This window comes from Agrilus planipennis, unplaced genomic scaffold (genome assembly GCF_000699045.2).
Source record: "Agrilus planipennis isolate EAB-ADULT unplaced genomic scaffold, Apla_2.0 scaffold6, whole genome shotgun sequence".
Classification (NCBI taxonomy): domain Eukaryota; kingdom Metazoa; phylum Arthropoda; class Insecta; order Coleoptera; family Buprestidae; genus Agrilus; species Agrilus planipennis.
The window spans coordinates 3,263,711-3,286,893 of record NW_020439302.1 but is presented as its reverse complement, the minus strand read 5'-3'; the positions used below and the strand labels follow the sequence as shown (position 1 = coordinate 3,286,893).

At 35.7% G+C, this 23,183-nt stretch overlaps 1 protein-coding gene across 2 annotated transcripts in view; it reads left to right on the top strand.

The window, feature by feature from the left end:
• The window catches only part of LOC108732702 (zinc finger protein rotund-like), a 166,144-nt gene that overhangs the window by 63,861 nt on the left and 79,100 nt on the right, over positions 1-23,183 (top strand). The window contains exons 1-2 of one of the 2 annotated variants that reach the window (XM_018463654.2): positions 14,428-14,742; positions 14,881-15,042. In XM_018463654.2, the coding sequence (XP_018319156.1) occupies positions 14,428-14,742; positions 14,881-15,042 (477 nt within the window). Of the gene's footprint in view, positions 1-14,427; positions 14,743-14,880; positions 15,043-23,183 lie in introns of those variants that run through there. The other variant, XM_018463670.2, reaches the window with a different exon arrangement.

The following is a 23,183-nucleotide window of genomic DNA, read 5'->3' as shown; positions in this document are numbered from 1 at the left end:
CACCAACCAAAAACTACTGCGTAGAATTAATTGGAATTTTTCACACACAAGCCTTGCTATATGAGCTCTCAAAGCATATAAAAATTATACGGCTTAAATGTGAAGTTGGGTGCAAAAGAATACAATTAAATCCTCTGTCGGGAAAAAACGAAATGACTCCGAACAACCCGATAGTTGAACTCGGCTAATACGTACACGGGCTATAACGAACTATTGGCTTTAACCGACGAAGTTTAACAGAGAAATAACTTCTTGTTTAAACACGTACTTGTCACACTCGCCGGATATAGCAATCTCGTATATTTCGAACGATCGCCTTTAACGAACTAAAATTTCTTTGTTAGTCTAATTTGGTCAATCATTTTAAAATTTTTCTTTAAGTTTTGCGTTTTTTATTGCGGCAGAAATTAATAAAAATATTCGTACTATGTTCCACATCGGCAATAAGGAACATCCCACTATAGCGAATGATGTTTGAAACACCTTCCTGTACACTATAACCAAATGAGAGTGTGAAAACACTCGGACATAAAATTAATGTTTAAAACATTGGAGACTAATTCGTACGGTCGCAGAACAGTATTAGGCAAAAATTTCCCTTTTAATTAATAAGTAATTTAATTAATGTTACTTTAATTTATTTTCGTGATTGGTATTTTTTTGTGGTCGACTACGGTTCCCCGTTCAAACGGTGACAGGTTCATGTTTAAGAATCCAGCGAGTTTCACAAAGGTTCTGAGTTATTTTTTCATTTCCTTTATCCTGCTTTTCTGAAACAGCAAGGCCTTTTTTCTATTAAGGAAAAACAGAAAGCAATTGTAGCTGTAACTAAATTTGATGTGGCAAAGAAAGAAAGAATCCTTTAAAACTTTACAAAGCAACAACGGTTTAAATCGTTGAATTTCTTTTTTAACTCTTAAGGATAATCCAAAAATGGGTTAATGATGAGGTAAACTAAATGATGTTTTGGAGTTTCTCCTTTTGTTCGGTCTTCATCACTCACAAAACTGTTGTATCTACTTATTATAAATCTGATAAATATTTTTGAAATTAAATTAGATTCGACAAGTCGATTTGGGTAGGTATTTCTAATACGGAAGGGTGGTGCAGTATTTACATTATTATTATTACGGTATGCATCATGTATAGGTTTATTCATGTTATGTATGATTTGTTTAATTAACATAGAAGATTACGTACTTATTTCTAACAGCATACATTCTTGATTGTATTCTTAATAGGATGAGTACCTACCTGTACTTATGAGTATATACGAAGCATCGTCGTATTAGGAAGTATTTTTATATAATAAACAAACAAAATGACAAAAAATCTTATGCGGCCTTCAGAATATGCAAGTATTTTGGTTTTTCTGATGTCTGTCCTCGTATAAATTAATTAGTACATGATGTAATGCACTTTGCGACTATCGGTTGACACACGGACATGGACATTTTGTAATATTTTAATCAATTCATCTTTATCATCATGTCTTTTCTACCTGAAAAGCGAACATTTTATTAACAGTATTTCTCCAAATAAATGTAACCTGTTATAATTAAAAAATTGTCAAAAGGCGTCTTTACGTCTGTTGCTGCTATAAAACGCGGGACTGATTTTATTTAATGCATTTTTCGTATTGTATAGCGAGCACGAGCGTGTTTGTGTGCGATCGGCCACACGTGTGCGTGAACGACTTATCGATTCGCTGACTTTCTACATGTGTGCCGTATTTGTAAATGTGTGTGTCGTACCTGCGTTCTGGGAAAGCAGTTAAACGGTTCAAAGAAAAAATAAACTATCCGGATGTTTCCAGAAGGTTCCCGAAAGTAAACAAAAGAGTATTTAAAGGAAGAGACGATCGCCGAGAAGAGAAGAAATAAATTGACCGTTGCAGAAGTGAATCCAGAAATAAATTGACAGTGATAGCAGTGAAATAAATAGCGCAGTGAATAGTGATATATCAACATTAGTGTAAATAAATAGAATAATTCATAACCTAAGTTTAGTAATAATTTAATAGTGTTTTTAAGTTCTTTAATAATTAGTGTAAATAAATAGTCTTAGAAGTAAATTTTGTGAAACCCACGAACATTACAGTATTATGCAGTCCATTATATCCGAATGGTTTTATGTTATATTTGAAGGCTAACGTCACTGAGAATAGTAGATATATGTAAGATATAATAAATTTTGGTGAAAAGGATTTTTCCTATTTTGTAATAAGGAACATTTTGGGATCGATGGCAGGAGTCAGAGTCAGGACGTCAAAACGTGATTTATAAAATAATTTGTCAATTTTCTCTGGTGCAAAAAATTGAATTCGTATTGCACTTTTATTTTCCGTGTATTAACAACAATAAAATTAATACATGTATGTATATGTGTAATCGTTTAAGATAAGTTTCTAATGGTCGTGTCGAGATCGTAAATGTTTCGTATGTGATTTGTACTTGTCGTGAGTATTTTATAAAAATTAATGACGGTCGTAGATTATGAAAGTGCGAGCAAAAAAGGTGTGTAGAAGTCGATTATCGCCTTTTTTCCCGATCGTTATTCTCGGACATTTATGGTAATTAACTGCATTTGATTAGGTCGAGTAACTTACACTCGCTTACACACATATTTATGTCCGTACGTAAAAAACGCACGCATACCTTTACAACAACACGTGTTGTTTACATTTTTTTTTACGAATCATATTTGCTAATGTATACCGCTGTCTTTATTACACTATTACAGGTATTGGATACAATACAATTCAATAGCAACTTCAAAATATTTTTTTTATCCAGGTAAATATTATTTTTGGTATCCATTGTGTTCGTTATCCAATTTCAAGACGTTTTTTCCTTTACACTTTTTCGATACAATGAGTACTTTTTGAGTAATTGACGATTAAAGATACAAACAATCAACCAATAAGGGTTGGTGCACAGTCCTTGCTGCAAAGTGCAGTAGGCCAAGCGCTGGTAACAATTGGCGCCCAATAGTTTGCGTCTACTTCTGTTTGCAGCAAACTGCGCGCACTCTGATTGGTTGATCTTCAACTGTTGTTATGTTGATTATTACAAGTCGTATCGAAAAACGACAAAAGAATAAAAGCCTTATAATTTTACAAGGAATCGGATGCTTTATTATATTTTTATATAACACTAAGCAAATTTGTATATACATAAATATGATAACTCGTTAATTTAGACACTGACTTTTACGAGATCGTTTATGCTAACAACTTTATTAGCTATTTTAACACTGGTAAACGCACTTAACCAGTCAATATCTCTAAATTGTTATCGTGATGGTTTAATGAGTTGTGGAAAATGCAGATTCAAATGCCAGTGAGTGTTTGAATTGTACATGTACGCATACATATAAAGATAAACTGTATTACACTCACATGCATTCGTATCAGTACAAGTAAATGCAGATAGAGAGATAATGTATCCAGTTCGGATTTAATTGGTGCACTTTTTCGAATAAAAATGTCGAGCAATAACGAGCTCATTAGGGACTCGGGCTAAATTATATGCGAAGATGTCGGCCGCTATTTGCGACGCATTTGCTCGACGGCATTCTCACATAAAATAGGACGAAACACAATATTTATTGTAACTTATATGTATGTTCCTATTAAAATATTTTTTGTGGTCGACTACGGTTCCCCGTTCAAACGGTGACAGGTTCATGTTTAAGAATCCAGCGAGTTTCACAAAGGTTCTGAGTTATTTTTTCATTTCCTTTATCCTGCTTTTCTGAAACAGCAAGGCCTTTTTTCTATTAAGGAAAAACAGAAAGCAATTGTAGCTGTAACTAAATTTGATGTGGCAAAGAAAGAAAGAAAGAATCCTTTAAAACTTTACGAAGCAACAACGGTTTAAATCGTTGAATTTCTTTTTTAACTCTTAAGGATAATCCAAAAATGGGTTAATGATGAGGTAAACTAAATGATGTTTTTGGAGTTTCTCCTTTTGTTCGGTCATCATCACTCACAAAACTGTTGTATCTACTATTATAAATCTGATAAATATTTTTGAAATTAAATTAGATTAGACAAGTCGATTTGGGTAGGTATTTCTAATACGGAAGGGTGGTGCAGTATTTACATTATTATTACGGTATGCATCATGTATAGGTTTATTCATGTTATGTATGATTTGTTTAATTAACATAGAAGATTACGTACTTATTTCTAACAGCATACATTCTTGATTGTATACTTAATAGGATGAGTACCTACCTGTACTTATGAGTATATACGAAGCATCGTCGTATTAGGAAGTATTTTTATATAATAAACAAACAAAATGACAAAAATTCTTATACGGCCTTCAGAATATGCAAGTATTTTGGTTTTTCTGATGTCTGTCCTCGTATAAATTAATCAGTACATGATGTAATGCACTTTGCGACGATCGGTTGACACACGGACATGGACATTTTGTAATATTTTAATCAATTCATCTTTATCATCATGTCTTTTCTACCTGAAAAGCGAACATTTTATTAACAGTATTTCTCCAAATAAATGTAACCTGTTATAATTAAAAAATTGTCAAAAGGCGTCTTTACGTCTGTTGCTGCTATAAAACGCGGGACTGATTTTATTTAATGCATTTTTCGTATTGTATAGCGAGCACGAGCGTGTTTGTGTGCGATCGGCCACACGTGTGCGTGAACGACTTATCGATTCGCTGACTTTCTACATGTGTGCCGTATTTGTAAATGTGTGTGTCGTACCTGCGTTCTGGGAAAGCAGTTAAACGGTTCAAAGAAAAAATAAACTATCCGGATGTTTCCAGAAGGTTCCCGANTCGTATGTGATTTGTACTTGTCGTGAGTATTTTATAAAAATTAATGACGGTCGTAGATTATGAAAGTGCGAGCAAAAAAGGTGTGTAGAAGTCGATTATCGCCTTTTTTCCCGATCGTTATTCTCGGACATTTATGGTAATTAACTGCATTTGATTAGGTCGAGTAACTTACACTCGCTTACACACATATTTATGTCCGTACGTAAAAAACGCACGCATACCTTTACAACAACACGTGTTGTTTACATTTTTTTTTACGAATCATATTTGCTAATGTATACCGCTGTCTTTATTACACTATTACAGGTATTGGATACAATACAATTCAATAGCAACTTCAAAATATTTTTTTTATCCAGGTAAATATTATTTTTGGTATCCATTGTGTTCGTTATCCAATTTCAAGACGTTTTTTCCTTTACACTTTTTCGATACAATGAGTACTTTTTGAGTAATTGACGATTAAAGATACAAACAATCAACCAATAAGGGTTGGTGCACAGTCCTTGCTGCAAAGTGCAGTAGGCCAAGCGCTGGTAACAATTGGCGCCCAATAGTTTGCGCCTACTTCTGTTTGCAGCAAACTGCGCGCAGTCTGATTGGTTGATCTTCAGCTGTTGTTATGTCGATTATTATAAATCGTATCGAAAAACGACAAAAGAATAAAAGCCTTATAATTTTACAAGGAATCGGATGCTTTATTATATTTTTATATAACACTAAGCAAATTTGTATATACATAAATATGATAACTCGTTAATTTAGACACTGACTTTTACGAGATCGTTTATGCTAACAACTTTATTAGCTATTTTAACACTGGTAAACGCACTTAACCAGTCAATATCTCTAAATTGTTATCGTGATGGGTTAATGAATTGTGGAAAATGCAGATTCAAATGCCAGTGAGTGTTTGAATTGTACATGTACGCATACATATAAAGATAAACTGTATTACACTCACATGCATTCGTATCAGTACAAGTAAATGCAGATAGAGAGATAATGTATCCAGTTCGGATTTAATTGGTGCACTTTTTCGAATAAAAATGTCGAGCAATAACGAGCTCATTAGGGACTCGGGCTAAATTATATGCGAAGATGTCGGCCGCTATTTGCGACGCATTTGCTCGACGGCATTCTCACATAAAATAGGACGAAACACAATATTTATTGTAACTTATATGTATGTTCCTATTAAAATATTTCTGTTAAGATCTTCGTGTGTGCGTCGTTAGGTTACTTGATCCTTATTTCGTTCCTTCGATCCCTAAGTAGGTGTATTGTAGTTGAAACCTACATTTAGTGATGTGTGGAGATCGTTTGTGGGAATAAGATCAAGTACCGTTGCGTCTTGTTAGATTTGCCGTTTGTTCCGCGATATTTTTCTAATTTTTTACTCATCGATGATCGCCATTATTCACGTGTTCGCGTATGTTTTCAGCACTTGATCCACGTCGTGGTTTTCTTCGTATTTTTTGTTATATTTTAATTATCAGCGTTTAGTTTCGCTTTCTCTACGGGCACAGCATAATTACCCGGCTACCTCATGCCACCGGATAGAATAGGCTTACATACTTGTACCTACGTGTACATTGAACAACACTTATCTAATTATAACTACCGTTAGATCGAGATAGGCCGTGATCGTTTCTTTTTTTACTTAATCGATATCACAGATCGGCGAGCAAAATCGTTATTTTGCGGTTTCGTTCTATGCATCGAAGCCGATCAATATGTATGGATTGGGACTTGATTAAAAATAAACTTTTTTTGGGTTTGCAAAGTGGGTAATTAGAAGTAACTGGCCTAAGTCATTTTCGGTGAATTGCTAGACTTATTTTACGTATAATTGACCATACAACAGTTGAAATTGCTTCGAAATGCATAATCCTTTCTTATTTTTCGCATTTACTACAAGTGATTCAAGTTTTTCTTTAAGTTCCTTGGACTTTTGGGCAAATGCTGGGAAGTAACTATATAGTCTTCAATCTCTCAATTCGTCTACCTCATATGTTTCACCTCAAGTACAACCTACCTATTTCCGAGATAGAAACTAACTTTACAAAGATATTCTTCCATCTGTCTTCTACCTTCACTTCATTCATCTGATATGTCTCACCCCAATTCTCTATCCATTACCGAGATATCTAAAAGAAGCCTAATGAAGGCTTTTTGCCTTACCCTTCGGCTTTGGATTTTTTAGGCAANTTGATCTGATATGTCTCACCCCAATTCTCTATCCATTACCGAGATATCTAAAAGAAGCCTAATGAAGGCTTTTTGCCTTACCCTTCGGCTTTGGATTTTTTAGGCAAATACTGGGAAAGTAACTTTACAAAGATATTCTTCAATTTGTCTACTACCTTCACTTCATTCATCTCATATGTCTCACCCCAATTCTCTATGAGAGGAAAGCACAGTTATCATTGAATGCTTGGTATTCAATTCCAAATTGCATAATGCTCAATCCAAAAGGATTTTCGAGGTTCAACCTTCTATGTGGTAGTGAACGGTAAGGTGGCATTTTAGACTACAAACACTTGACGAATTCATGTCAAAAATTTGAAGGAGAAATTTCAAAAAGGAATAATGGAGTCATAGCGAAGATTTAAAATATTGGTCATCAAAATTCTTTTGCATTCTTAACTTTTAATTATCTGCCTTCGAGCTACTTTTATAATTTTATGTGTATTTACCATTCCTATCTACTATTTCATGCGATTGCTTTAATAGATTACTTTTTAAGAGAATAAAAAGAAATTAATTGAAGGGTTTTATAGCAGAAGAGAACCTTTTTATTTCAATTATGGTTTTCTTTTTACTCTCTCGGTTAGAATGTAACGAAAAATGTAAAAAGGGCTGCTAAATGTGTCTCGGGAAAATTCTCTTGTTTGCGACAAAAATTTTCGTGAGTAATGGGGTGGTTCGGTAGGGGAATTGTGACGGTGCGACGCGGGAGCTAAACAGGTGAAAGAGAGGTGAAGGACCTTCGAAATATCGACTGCTACCACCCCAAAATTGACCTTACCAACAATAAAAGGCGTTATAGGTAGCGGTTAAATACATACACGGATACTTTTACACACAAAAGATGGGGAAAAATCGATACAAGCGACTAGACTACCACTAGACGGGCTGTAAAGTGTTAAAAAAAGATAACGTTATACGCATTTTTCGGTGTGAAAACGAAATGGGAGACTGGAAAGATGCGGATTTGAGTGGGCGAGCACGGGACTTAATTTTCTACCCTCCCTCCCTTTTTATACCTCTCCCCAAAAGCAAATATTTGATAGGAAAGCAACGAAATTCTCCAAGATGTTTAAGTTCTTCATAGTTAACTAATTAACTAACCCCTGGAGGCTTGAAGGGACCCTTTTCGAGCAGAAACATGACATTAAGGTGGTAAAACTGCCCCTGTGTCTCTACCACTTTCTTCCCTTTACGTAGGCATGTTTTTTACGTGAACTACAATTGATTTCTAAGTCAAAAGCAACTGAAAATGTATCACTATCGAAAATGATTTTTTTCATTAAAAAATATTGTAACCTATCATACTTATATGCGTATACATACACAGAAAACAGAAATTATTTGTATATGTTGTAGTCAAGGCAGGTAAAATTAAAAATATAGTAGAAAACACCTTAAGTTAGATGTACTTTACAAGATTCGTAAGTGGTTCGGTGGTGTAGACTATGGAATTTTCGACTGTTCCGCAAGCAGACTTCAGTTCTATTCCCGGTCGATACATTTTTTTTTTTTAATTTCCATTTCTGTTATAACTACTAGTTATTCAATATGTGTCTTTTAAATAGACTGGGGTTAACTTAGATTATCGACTATATCGAAAGGACCTCCAATCATCCTTTCGACTGTCTTTTTAAATGTTTTATGGTTGGAGTTTGATTATTTTTTATTTCCCCTTGCAAATTTGTTCGTCGTGGCGTTTCAAATTTTCTTATTTCGGAGCAGCGCAATAAAGAGGACCATAAAGCACATCCAATGGGAGAGTAAAAACATGAAGTAAAGAAAAAAAAAGAAGCAAGTTACCGTTCTCCGCTAAGGCGCATACTGGCGGCAGTATATATTTTTATGTGTTTTCTCTCTGATATAAAGTTTTGTACTTTTTCGCGAGTCTTGCGCGCGGTGCATTTCGCCACTTTGCCCCGCGGATTGCTAGTCGCCCTCGTCGACGGACCCCCGGGGGACTGGGTGGACCACCACGTCTCCCGCCTTCTCAATAAATACACCTTCTATATTTTTACAGACACACCGTCGCTACTAAAACTCGGCTTTTCGATAACGAAACAATAAGAAAGTGGATACGTATACAGGGTGATCATATAAAAGTATTTAACACATCATTTTTCGTCCTCTTTTAGTCGATAAATATTTTCATCAAACGTAACGTAGGGCACCAAAGTATCAGTATATAGGGTTAGTATGATTTTCTACATTTTCCATTCTACTATTCTTTCCAGAACTGAAATCACAATAATTTACAATCCGAAGCCAGCCCTGTGCGTGAATTTGCAGCATAAATGTGTAATATTGAATAACGTAACAGCTACATGGATGGAGCATGTAAACATTAACAATTATCGAACGTTTAGAAGTTGCTGCTGTATGAGCTGCAGCGATTGAGTACAGCGTTGCGAGTCGTGTTTCTCTATCAGAGCCGGATTTATTTAATTTTCACGTTTTACAATGCTCTATGACCTCCTACAAGCTCAACACTGATATCTGTTACATCTGTATATAATATTCAAGATTTTTTCTGTTAATTAGGTGCCAAAAAGCACCTAACTTCCTATTCAGTACACCTCCCGCAATATGTATTTTTTGGGAACACTGAATCCAAAACCACATGAAGTGTTTTTTTTCTCGGCGCTTTAATAATTCAACCAATTTGTACCTGTGGGGTTCCGTATGTAAACAAGAACCCGTATACAATGCGATCTTTTTCAAAATATTTCCCACACGTGAATATATGAGCTAATAAATATAAAAATTCCACGCCCAAAAAACAAACATAACAATAAATATTCCTTCAAATATTTAGCCAGGGCGTTTGAAGCGATATGCAAAAGTGGTTGGTGGTTTCGGTGTTGTGTGCACTCCGTTTGTGGTAAATACGACACCCAAGGAAGGATGCGACAATTCAACAGGAATTTGAATAAGAATCCTGCCGTCATTTGCACAACAGAAACTACTTAGCACCATCGGTATCCGAAAGGGGTGTACAACCGACGAATAATTATCCTGAGGGTTACTTGTGAATTAACACCAATGTGAATAGTAAATTTGCTCAAATTTCGTTAGATTATACTTCTATTTTTCTTTATAATCTACAGGGTGTTCCAAAAACAGGGACGCCAGGAAATTGAATAAATTTAATAATAAACTTAAATAATAATAATCAGACAATTTACTAAATTCTCCACAATATCTTCCTATAACAGGGGACAATTACAAAGATAATATTTTCAAACTTCGAATTGGTATTTGCAATCTTAATTTCTTAATTACTGCCAACGTATGTAGAGGTTATACAATCTGGTGTGGTGATTTTATTTGAGATTGACAAATGAATAATTACGGGCTAGGGCAGCTGCGATTAAATGAAGAAACGAAATGTGTCAAATTAATTTATCAAATTTTGACAAAACTTGGAAAACATTAATGAAACTTAAATAATAACCAGAGTATTTAGTAAATTCTTCGTAATATCTACCTATAACGGGGGACAATTACAAAGATAATATTTTCAAACTTCGAATTGGTATTTGCAATCTTAATTTCTCAATTACTGCGAACGTATGTACAGGTTATACAATCTGGAGTGGTGATTTTATTTGAGATTGACGAAAGAATAATTACGGCCTGGGGCAGCTGCGATTAAATGAAGAATCGAAATGTGTCAAATTAATTTATCAAATTTTGACAAAACTTGGAAAACATTAATGAAACTTAAATAATAACCAGAGTATTTAGTAAATTCTTCGTAATATCTACCTATAACGGGGGACAATTACAAAGATAATATGTTCAAACTGCGAATTGGTATTTGCAATCTTAATTTCTTAATTACTGCCAACGTATGTAGAGGTTATACAATCTGGTGTGGTGATTTTATTTGAGATTGACAAATGAATAATTACGGCCTAGGGCAGCTGCGATTAAATGAAGAAACGAAATGTGTCAAATTAATTTATCAAATTTTGACAAAACTTGGAAAACATTAATGAAACTTAAGTAATAATCAGAATATTTAGTAAATTCTTCATAATATCTACCTATAACGAGAGACAATTAGAAATAAAATAATTTCAAACTTCGAATTGGTATTTGCAATCTTAATTTCTCAATTACTGCGAACGTATGTACAGGTTATACAATCTGGAGTGGTGATTTTATTTGAGATTGACGAAAGAATAATTACGGCCTGGGGCAGCTGCGATTAAATGAAGAATCGAAATGTGTCAAATTAATTTATCAAATTTTGACAAAACTTGGAAAACATTAATGAAACTTAAATAATAACCAGAGTATTTAGTAAATTCTTCGTAATATCTACCTATAACGGGGGACAATTACAAAGATAATATTTTCAAACTTCGAATTGGTATTTGCAATCTTAATTTCTTAATTACTGCCAACGTATGTAGAGGTTATACAATCTGGTGTGGTGATTTTATTTGAGATTGACAAATGAATAATTACGGCCTAGGGCAGCTGCGATTAAATGAAGAAACGAAATGTGTCAAATTAATTTATCAAATTTTGACAAAACTTGGAAAACATTAATGAAACTTAAGTAATAATCAGAATATTTAGTAAATTCTTCATAATATCTACCTATAACGAGAGACAATTAGAAATAAAATAATTTCAAACTTCGAATTGGTATTTGCAATCTTAATTTCTCAATTACTGCGAACGTATGTACAGGTTATACAATCTGGAGTGGTGATTTTATTTGAGATTGACGAAAGAATAATTACGGCCTGGGGCAGCTGCGATTAAATGAAGAATCGAAATGTGTCAAATTAATTTATCAAATTTTGACAAAACTTGGAAAACATTAATGAAACTTAAATAATAACCAGAGTATTTAGTAAATTCTTCGTAATATCTACCTATAACGGGGGACAATTACAAAGATAATATGTTCAAACTGCGAATTGGTATTTGCAATCTTAATTTCTTAATTACTGCCAACGTATGTAGAGGTTATACAATCTGGTGTGGTGATTTTATTTGAGATTGACAAATGAATAATTACGGGCTAGGGCAGCTGCGATTAAATGAAGAAACGAAATGTGTCAAATTAATTTATCAAATTTTGACAAAACTTGGAAAACATTAATGAAACTTAAGTAATAATCAGAATATTTAGTAAATTCTTCATAATATCTACCTATAACGAGAGACAATTAGAAATATAATATTTTTAAACTTCGAATTGGTATTTGCAATCTTAATTTCTTAATTACTGCGAACGTATGTACAGGTTATACAATCTGGTGTGGTGATTTTCTTTTAGATTGACAAATGAATAATTACGGCCTAGGACAGCTGCGATTAAACGAAGAAACGAAATGGGTAAAATTAATTTATCAAATTTTAGAAAGATAACATTTTGAAATTGCGAATTGATACTTGGAACGTTAATTTCTTAATTACTTCGAACGAATGTACAGGTGATGCAATCTGGAGTGGCGATTTTTTTTTTTTGAGATTGATGATTGAATAATAAAAGCGTCGTTTTCGCGGTAACGAACCAATCAAGCGACAAACGAAGAGTTGACAAACAGACCGTGATAAGGGAAAACCAAAACTATTCAACCCTCCCACATTACAGGATCTCTTTATTCTTGCATGCTCGCCAGGCCGACTGCGACTTGGTCTTGAAGAAGGCGCAAATGCACGTCGGTTGCACTGACGAAAATACCCAATCAATAATAAACTTCTTGAACTCTATACTGTCTTCCGCGTATATGTACATACATTTTTTTCGCATTTTTTCCTCGGTGCAGTGCTTTTTCTTATTTCTGTAACCCAGTTCTGGTGGCGCCTTCTTCTCAGTCGCCGGTCTACCCGGGAACTAAATGCATCTCTGGATGCACTTCTCCGTTCGTTCTTTCGCCTGTCTTCAACCACTACCTTTAACAACAAAGTGTGCCGTGTGCCGACTGCACGCGTCCGCCGCGTAGCCGTCGTCGCCTTCGTCGTTCCGCGCTCCAGCGCTAAATATTATGCGCAATCCTATCTCGCTCTAGTTAACGAACGCGCTAATTAGTGTTCTCTCTTTACGCGAGTTAAATTACCTTAAGTGATGCTAAACGCCGTCGTCAACGGCGGCGGTGACGCCGCCGCCGTCTCCTCTTGCGTCGCGGCGTCGGACGAGCGTCGGCGACCGAGGTGGTGGTGGGGGACATCCCTAGTTGTTGACATTACGTTCCCTTTTGTTTCTATTCCCGTCAATGGGCGATTGTTGCTGCGACTCACGCACTCTCGATTGTTAAACATGCCTTTCCTGTTGTGTTACAATCGCATACACCTTGTTGCATTCGAGTAATTAACGTACCCCAACCGACGCAGAAGACTCAGGACGCGGCGACGACATACCTTCGTCGGACCGCCGGAAATCGCTACGTTTCTGTATCTTATTCGCCTTGCATAGGGTGCATCTTTTTTCTTTTCAAGAACTGCACGAATTGGTGACATCACTTTTTTTGGTGGTAACGTCTAATACGATTTTAAAAAAACACCAAATTAATTTGTGAGAATCGCCCGTGTTCGAACAGTATGCAATAAATACCTGTTTGAACTCGAATTTTGTCTCAAAAATCAGTTAAAACTGAACTGTTTTACAGGAATTGCTGCAATAGTTCTCTTAAATGCATTTTTAACAATCATTCTTTTAATAATCTTAAGCAGGACACTATACTTTAGATTTTAAATTAAATTCAAAAGTTTTCTTTTTGCTTCACTAACAATTGATAAGACAAGAAATTTTTAAATTAAATTCTGATATCATTTTGAAAAGTATCCCTTTTTCTACATTACCTAATTATCTCTAAAAACTTATCATTTTCCTTATGCGTAGTTAAATGTTCTTGTCAGATTGATACAATTATTATTTTGATAACTTTGATACTCATTCTGGTAAAGGATTTCCGTAATTTTTCCATTTCCTTTATAAAAATCTACAACGTTCTGAAACAAGAAAATTTATTTCTCATTTGTTGCAGTAATTGTTGTTGAAACATTAATAAAAAAAAAACAAATTGCCTAATAGCAAGTCATCGTTCCTCTATTCTAGAAAATTTGTATGAAATCAAAGTTCCTTACTAATAGTTGTGATAGAAAAAATTAGACGTAGGAGCACAAAACTAAGAATATTTTTAATCTGCTCAAAAAAGTGAAACAAAACGGACGTTTGAAGTAATTAAAAAGTGACAAAAAGACGTAAAGTGTATTCAGAAAGTTTTGGGACATCTTCAATTCGCCCCCTCTCGTCGGTACGGCTTAATACGTACCTCAATTCTTTCCATTTCGACTTCAACCCATTGCCTACATGGACCTATCAATTCTGTCATTGACCATGGCCGCATTACGCCCGATGTCGGAGAGCGTGGTAGAGAATACGGACTCTAGCAGCGACTCGTCCCTTTCGAATTCCAACAATAGCACGAACAACAACAACGACCAAACTACGGGGGGATTGGGTTTTTTCAAGTCCGACTCGTTCAAGTGCAGTAGTTTCGTGAACAAACTGGACACTTACAATAACAATCAACTACTGCTACCGGCCCAGTTCTATAAAACTTTGCTCGCCAAAGCGGTTCTATCGAATACAGATGACAAAAGCAATGTGTATAAAAATATGTTCTTTTCAAAAGACAGAGACTTTGAACAGGTAATTTGGACAAAAACAAAAATCAGTTTTTATTCTGTTTTCCCCCAACGGTTTCTATTTTTCTTTTGAAGAAATTTATACTAAATAAGTATTAAAAATGAATTACAAAGTCTAAATGACGTTTCTGTTTCTTTTCAGAAAGCTTTTGGATGGGACAGCGGTCAGACGGGCGGCAGTCCCGCTGGTCCCCAAGCGGGGGGCGTGGGGGGCCAGGGGGCACAAGGTTTGGTCCATTGGATGAGTGTTATGGCGGAACATATGGACCCGGCCATGTCGCACTACATGTCATGGAACCAAGAGGTAAGTTTGAATAATATTTATTCCTATTTGTAATGAAAATGTGTGCGTCTGTCTCCTCTCATAATACAATATTATGAAATTACCTGACCATTAAATGTCTAACTAAAGAATAGTCCCCTGCGCTTCTCTTTTTTTGTTATATAAAAGATATTATTTTCTAATTGAAATTTTTAATTGAAAATCACTAAAGTTTGGTGTGTTAAGGGTGCTTTAAATGTTAATATTCGGTCATAGGGTCATAAATAGGATGTGGTGCTGGTTGTAGCTGAGCGACCACCGACGGAATCTATTGTTAAAGTAGGTTACAGTAAGAAGGAACGACTAGATTAATGTAAATGCCTTTGCACCATCGATCATGGTCCCAATCCCTTCAAATTTCGACGGGTTGTACTAATCTTATCAATGTTTTCTTCGCAATCTTGGAAATCATACAAATGGAGACAAAAATAACAATTTTTTACTTTAACCGTCTCTTCTTCGAATCTGTAAATAACAAGGACCTAGTTTATTTTTCTTTTAATATTTAAAAAAGCTACTTCATATGGTTTTACGTTTTTCGATCTACAACTGTCGAAAATAATGAAAATGGAGAACAATTTCGGGTGCATTTTGCAATAAAAATGAAAACAGTGTTTCTACAAATTAAGGAATATCATCGTGCCCACTGTAACAAAGGGGCTAATTTTATTCCCCGTTTGATATTGATGGAACCCAATGGAAAAGAATAAAAACGTTAAGGCCTTGTAACGTAAAAAGCAAGGCCCACGGGACTTTTTAATTTCTCCATTGTTTGTTCTGTACAGCATCAACCGTCCGAAACTCTTTTTTTTTTCATCGTAGTACTAGTAGTTGCATTCATTTGCATGAATCCCAGATTTTATACGCCGTATGCGCTATACTGAATCTAAACAAAAAAAAAATGAAAGAAGAACGAGCACCCTTGGTAATTTTTTTATCTCCAGCGTGTTATTCCTCTCTGGCTGTTTCTCACGGTGTCTTAAATGAATCCGCATCATCTATCTTCCATTTGTCTATTTGCTAATAGGCATTTTTGTCACGTCGAAATTTGCATACGCGCATATCCCGATGACGCCGAAGCCAGCCACCTTGTGCCGTGATTCCACTTCACCCTTCCACGAGTGTCATGGAATTTTCGTGTGCAGACGCATTATGTAACGCTTACAAGCGTATGTATGCAGATGTTATAGCGTGGCCATAGTTTTTACCTTTATCTCACAGACTGGCCCGCTCATTGTGCGTCTGTATTATGATGATGGGGTCGTCTCGTCGATTTTAATTTTATTTATTTATGCGAAACCGTCGTGATAGACGTTGGCGCGGCCTAGGCTCGACGACCCCCTTTTTCGACGAGAAAAAATTGAAGCAATTTTTTACTAGTTTTTTACGAGGTTCTAGTATCTAATGCTCCAACGAGACAACATGGATAAACCCGTAAAAAAATCGTGTAACCGAAAAATTAAAGTCAGTCCCCATTTTTTTTGCTGAAACATTTAAATGAGGGTAGTTAATAAATATATGGTTGGTACCTGATTTGATTGTAAAAGAGGAAAGAAAATACAAAACAAAGTGTTTATTATGTAAAACTTGTCGGGGAAAACAAAAATGGCTTCACTCGTAGTCTTAAATGTATCTCAAAACGTTATTGTCACAAGTACCTCCATTCTTTCCTATCCTGAGCTAATCTTCGCATTTCCCTAAAACATCGCACACCCTTAACTATTTGCAAACAGTAATCCAATATCTACTTCTACCTTATACTCCTGTTAAATCCTGTTTCTGACTAGCCCTTTATGCCTAAGAAGGTGTCCTACCAACCTATCTCGCCTATTTCTTATTGACTTCCATAGAGACCTCTGTTCTCCTATTCTTTGTAATACCTATTCATTTCAAACCTTCTCTATCCACGGTATCCTCATCATTCTCCTGTAACACTACATGCATTTGTCACTTGCTGACCTTAAATTTTCGAGAAATAAATTGAGATAAGAACCCAGAAATCTGAGAGACATCTAGCATTCCATTCCTTTCAATCCAGTATTTATAGTTTTCACAATCTCATTGTAATTATCAGTTTCTGATTTACTAAAATTGTGACGCCGCAGGGCATTTTCCATAATCTCACCATTTGTATACGCGTTTATGTATAGTAAAATATAAATCTGCATATTACAGAATATCTACACGGGATATAGAAAGATTCTGCTTTTAAATTTGATTTCAGGATACCAAAATTTTTCATGTCACAATTCCTATGATTCTATCGATGTTATCAGTTAAATCTTGATGTAAATATCGATAATAATTAATAATTGGTTCGCCTGTATATGAACAATCATGTACCGTCTAATTATAAATGAAAATGAGCACCCTTAATACGAAAAGTATTTCTTTCCATGTTTTTGTCTTTTTTGCGTCGATATCATGGAAACGTGGTCGCTTAGTGAAATTTATGAGAGCGTATGATGCATTTTAATGGGCATTCTTGAACAAATCAACGCTGATTAAACGTCGCGGACTAATCTAGTGGCCTGTGCACTGGACTGAGCTAATTTTCCTGTTATAACTTTTACAAGTTAATTAACATGTCCATCTGGGAATTTTTTCGCGCTGCATAGGAAATTGGCGATTATTTAGACGATTTATGGCTCTTATGCGAGACATTGCGCCATCACATGCATACATAGCCTTTTAGGGTGCACACCAACTCCAGTCTCGGTCCCGTAACTCGTATTCGTACCTAAATTGCATACTCGCATTGTAATTAACTTATTGACCCTATTATCTATTAATTAGAGACTCATCTACATACATATGTATATATGACAATACAACATAAAAATTTTCAATTTTCGTAATATTGAACATCTTGCGTTTTTGTTAAGGTATTTAAAGAAATTATTGCGTAGGATTATAGTTGATGGAGCAGTTCGTGCGTGCCTTTTTATTCGTAAACGCGATAGTTTTATTGGGCGACAATAAAACAAAAAGAATTAGAAGAGCGAATTTTGATTATGTTTCCAAGAAACGGTAATTAATTTAATAAGTTGTGGTATAATTATTATTATGGACGGAATTAATTCGCTCTCAAGTTTTATTACTTTGTTTAGAAAGTGCTCTAGTTAATTAAGGACTGTTGCCTAATCCCAAACGATTACATGCAAACAAAAATTTTAATTAACGATAGAACTGTATTATAATACATAATAAATAATGCGGCAAAATATTCCAAAGAAATCGTCTTCCTCGCAGGAAATTAGAGGATTATAAAACTTAGAGTCATTGGTTTCGGCAGTTTGGGGGAAGCAGTGGAAGGGTTGATAGATAAAGTTGATTCAGGGTCGGCTTCTCTATAAGTGCTGCAAACCTGCAAATATTGAAATATTATTTAGTACGTCAAGAATGAAAGGGTTGTAGGTTTAGTAAACATTTTTAAAATTCCCGCTTCGTTTTATCAGGTACAGCTACTGAAAATAATGCTCCAGATGGACCACGAAAGAGTGTTTACTGTAATCAATTAATATGTGAATGCAAAACTAGAGATTAGATAAAAGAAATTCGACGAAAAGTTTGTTGCAAAGACAAGATTAAACTGTCTCCTTTAGCTGGTACCGACTCCAAAAGTAATTGATTATAAATTGTCAATGTATATACAAGTATCAGTGATTTTGTCGATTGTTCTGTAATTGACTTTGCTTTGCAGCAATTAACATATTATTTTCTACTTTTTAGTTTAAGTTTATACTTGAAGGGGTAGTCTTGAAGTCGGTCTTTGTTTTTTTCTTGTAATAAGCAACTTCGTGGAAGGTAATTCTTGGAAAATATGTGGTACAATATTATTTACTAATCATCATAAGGTCGTCAGTCCTAAGACTGGTTGGACACGCACCTCCACTCTATCCTGCGCTAATCTTCGCCTTTCCCAAAAGGTAGAAAAACTAAAAAAAACTTTTGGGTGTTTCATTCCCACCAGCCAGTAATGCTGGTGGGCGGGCAGTCCCTCCGGACTATGCCGGAAGGTAGGGCGGAAGGCCCTCTTCAGCTTTCTTTCAGGAATCGTGGGAATGGGTGGGTGGTGGTTCGGGTGAGAAAGATGAGACGGCCGAAATGAAGACAGAAGAGAATGAAAGATTATCTGTGGAATATTACTGCCTCAGCATTTGCCTAAGTGATCCAAGGAAACCACAGAAAAACTTGGACCAAGGCAGACGGACCCGGAATCGAACCGGCGTCCTCCCGAATGCTAAGAAATGGTCTAGACCTCTAGGCCATGCCGCTCGGTCCTAAAGCTAGAGCAACCCATATCCTTAACAATTTGCGAACAGTAATCTAATCTAGATCTACCTCTACCCCTCCTAACTACCGTTTCTGCCTCTAATATGTCTCTGACTAGACCTTATTGACTTCCATAGAGTACTCTGTTCTCTTACTCTTTCTAATACCTCTTCATTTCTAACCTTGTCCATCCACGTTATCCTCATCATTCGCCTATAACACCACATTTCAATATCTTCTAACCTTTTCTTTTCCGCCGCGCCCACCGTCCATGTTTCGCACCCGTACAGCGCCGTGCTCCGAACATACACCTTTAACAACCTTTTTCGAATTTCTAATTTAACCGTTCGCGAGCATAGAAATGTCTTCTTTTTATTGAAGGCGACTCGACCATTCAATTTTGAGATAATCCTATTTTAAAGGGTCCTATTTTTTTAATTTGGCCTATAAAACGTTCAAAACATGAAATCCCCGAAATTCCTTCTTCATATTTTTCCAACGAAAACGTGATTTATAAAACGAATGTTTTTTATTTATAAGTATTAGTCGGTTCGGGCATCGCCGCTAGGGGATGAATATAAAATCTGTGTACGCCGCATGGGTAATTACCCATTTCACCCTTCAACCCTTTGAGTCGTCCAAAATAATAGACGGATTACAGAGTACATTCATTAGAGCCTTCGAATATACACGGACGGGGATGCGCGCCTATATACCTACAATATGCAAAAGACTTGTGTGAAAAAAAGACAGGCCACGAAAAAAAAAAAGAATCTAAGAACTACCCGTACACATGCACGCACCGAAGGCCCTTCTTTTCAGTGCGGTTTCTAACCCTTTGGGCATTGTTCTTTTTCCTGGTCATAAAAAAAAATTAAGGAGCCGCGTCTTGCATCTCCAGCCACGTTTATTAGTTTTTTTTTCTCTCCGTCGGGCTTTTCTTAGATGTAACGTTTTTTCTGAGTTTGATATAAAAAAAAGTTTTTCTCTTTTGGTCGTTGCACATTTGAACAACTGCAAGGGGTGACAACTGAAAGAGCGGGCTGTACAAACGTCCCGTAGGTAATTAAGGACGTAGTTTGAATTCAACTCAACCCTTTTGAGTTTGTACATCAGTAGTAGTAATAATTAACAAACCGTATGTGATAGAAACCGTTATTTGAAGTAGACAAAAAAAAACAAAAGTTTTTGCCGTACCTATCCCTGCCAAAAGTACGATGTTTTTCCCTGATTTTAGGGACGGGAATGCAACCTTTCCTATATATATTAGGAAACTGTAGTTTTAGCATTTTTGGATGTGGTAGATATTCATAATATTTGTCATTTCTCCGTTTGGTTTGTGATAAAGAAAAATATTGGAATATTCCATATTGATGTTAAAATTTATTTTTAGGGTTCCGTATGTCGGAACCCTCATAGAATCTTTCGTGTCTCTGTCTGTCGGTTTTTAATTTTTATCCGTCCCAGCGAAGATGTGACAACAGCAACAATTTTATCTCATTATAACTTGAGGTAATTTATAATGTATATTCAGTGTAAACTCTTTATAACGTCACTCGATTTAACGACAAACTCCTTAAAACGTCGACATTGCTTGACTTTGGTTGGTTTACATTGTTTTCTATACAATATTACACTCTATATAGCGTCACGCTCACTCTAATTAACGACAACAATGCGGAATTAGAAATCATTGAGCAGTACTTTTTAAGTTGCCGAAATAGATAACAACTGCAGCTGTGTACGTTGTTGAAGAAGACGATCCTGTCCCTCCACCAAGCATCAAACAAGCACTTGATGCAGCGAAACTATTAAAAAAATACTTTTTATATAATCAAATTGATCCAGCAGTATCTCAAGATATGAGTAAGATACGTAACAAAATACAATTAAGATATTGGAGCAGCAAAAAACATCAGACGAAGATAACAGGCTATACGCAATGTATGAATAATAATGTTCGTGTGCAAAATGTCTACTATATTGGTAAATGCATATTATTATAGAATAGTAAAATAATATCTTTTATTTCTCTCCATTTAACGACCACTCTTTATAAAGCCGAAAAATGTTCAGTCCCTTAAGTGTCGTTATATAGAGTTTACACTGTACTTTATAATTTATATCTAAATGAATCAACAGTTTTACATGATTCCAAACAAGTTTAGAACATCTACCTAGAAATTAGGGGGTATTAGAAAGAATAGGAGAACAGAGAACTCTGTGGAAGTCAATAATACGAAATAGGCGAGATAGGTTGGTAGGACACCTTCTCAGACATGTAGGGCCAGTTAGAAGCTATATTAGAAACAGAAACAGAAGTTAAGAGGGGTAGAAGTAGACCTGGACTAGATTACTGTTCACAAATACTTAAGGAAGTGGGATGTTCCAGTTTTATTCGTTCAGGATAGGAAAGAGTGGAGGTGCGTGTCCAACCAGTCTTAAGACTAACGATCCTATAATGATGATGATGATAACAGAGTAATTTTACTAAAAAAAAAGTGACATTAAATAACCGAAGTGTAAGTAGTACACCCCAAGTCACTTAGAGGCAAAAGCCGGAGTTCGCAGGAGGAAAAGAGAGATTACTGTTCGCAAATAGTTAGTTTTGGAGATTGTCTTGATTTTCTCTGTTCACTAAAAAAGAGTGCCGGACGATTGGCCACACATCTCACGCGTGCGTGTTAGTGAAATTTTTTGGCAAAAAAATTAGACTATTTCGAGACCAACATTTCGCTGAACGTAATTATAGTGGTCCATAATGTGGTAGTAGTTATTTATATATAAGTACCTATAAGTGTATTAGATATATGGGGCCAGAGGTCTTTTTTTCTCGCTACCGCTTATCCCATTCCCATCTAACCCCACAACAGAACACAATATAAGACAAAACTCACACTCGAGTGCACCCAAATGGGACAGGTACACAACGAGAATATTGACGAAACCAAAACACGTTTTCTAATATGATAATAGGACGATTATGTAGATTTAACCCCTTGCCTGGTGCAGCAGAGGAACCGGAGCCCCCGCGGCGCTTTTTTAGGGTGCAAAAATTGTCATTATCATCTCGCTCACTCTCCATCAACCCGTCCATTTGCTCTCCAATGAATTTCGGCTAAGTACATTACTGGCGTTTTGCATAAGACGAAATTCTTCAAGTGAACAAGTTTTTTTTCAAGGGAACATTAAAAAATACGTTAGCTCTGCTTATGCTACCGTCACCACCCTGTATCCTTTTTATATTATAATTACGTTTCCTCTTCCTTCATATGGGGCAGGAACTGGTCAATGTTATTCATAAATATTTAATCTATCATCTTCATTATCATTATCATAAAGTCGTCAGTCCTAAGACTGGTTGGACACTCATCTCCACTCTTTCCTATCCTAAACTAATCTTCGTATCCTCATCATTCGCCTGTAACACCACATTTCGAACGCTTCTAACCCTTTCTTTTTCGCCGCGCCCACAGTCCATGTTTCGCACCCATACAGCGCCGAATTCCAAACATACACTTTTAACAATCTTTTTCGAATTTCTAAATTAATCGTTCGCGAGCATAGAAGAGACTTCTTTTTATTGAAGGCGACTCGACCCTGCGATATCCTCTGGTTTATATCGCTACTACTCCTTCCATCCTGACTTATCTGACTTCCTAGGTATCTAAAATCAGCCACTTCTTCTAACTTTTCGTCTCTTATCATTATATTCCCTACTTTTTCTTCCCTTGCATACCAGTATTTTAGTTTTACTTTTATTTATTTTCATACAGTACTGATCTGTCAGTACCGCTTCCATTTTATTTAAAGCTATCTCTAGGTCCTCCTTGCTAGATGCTAATACT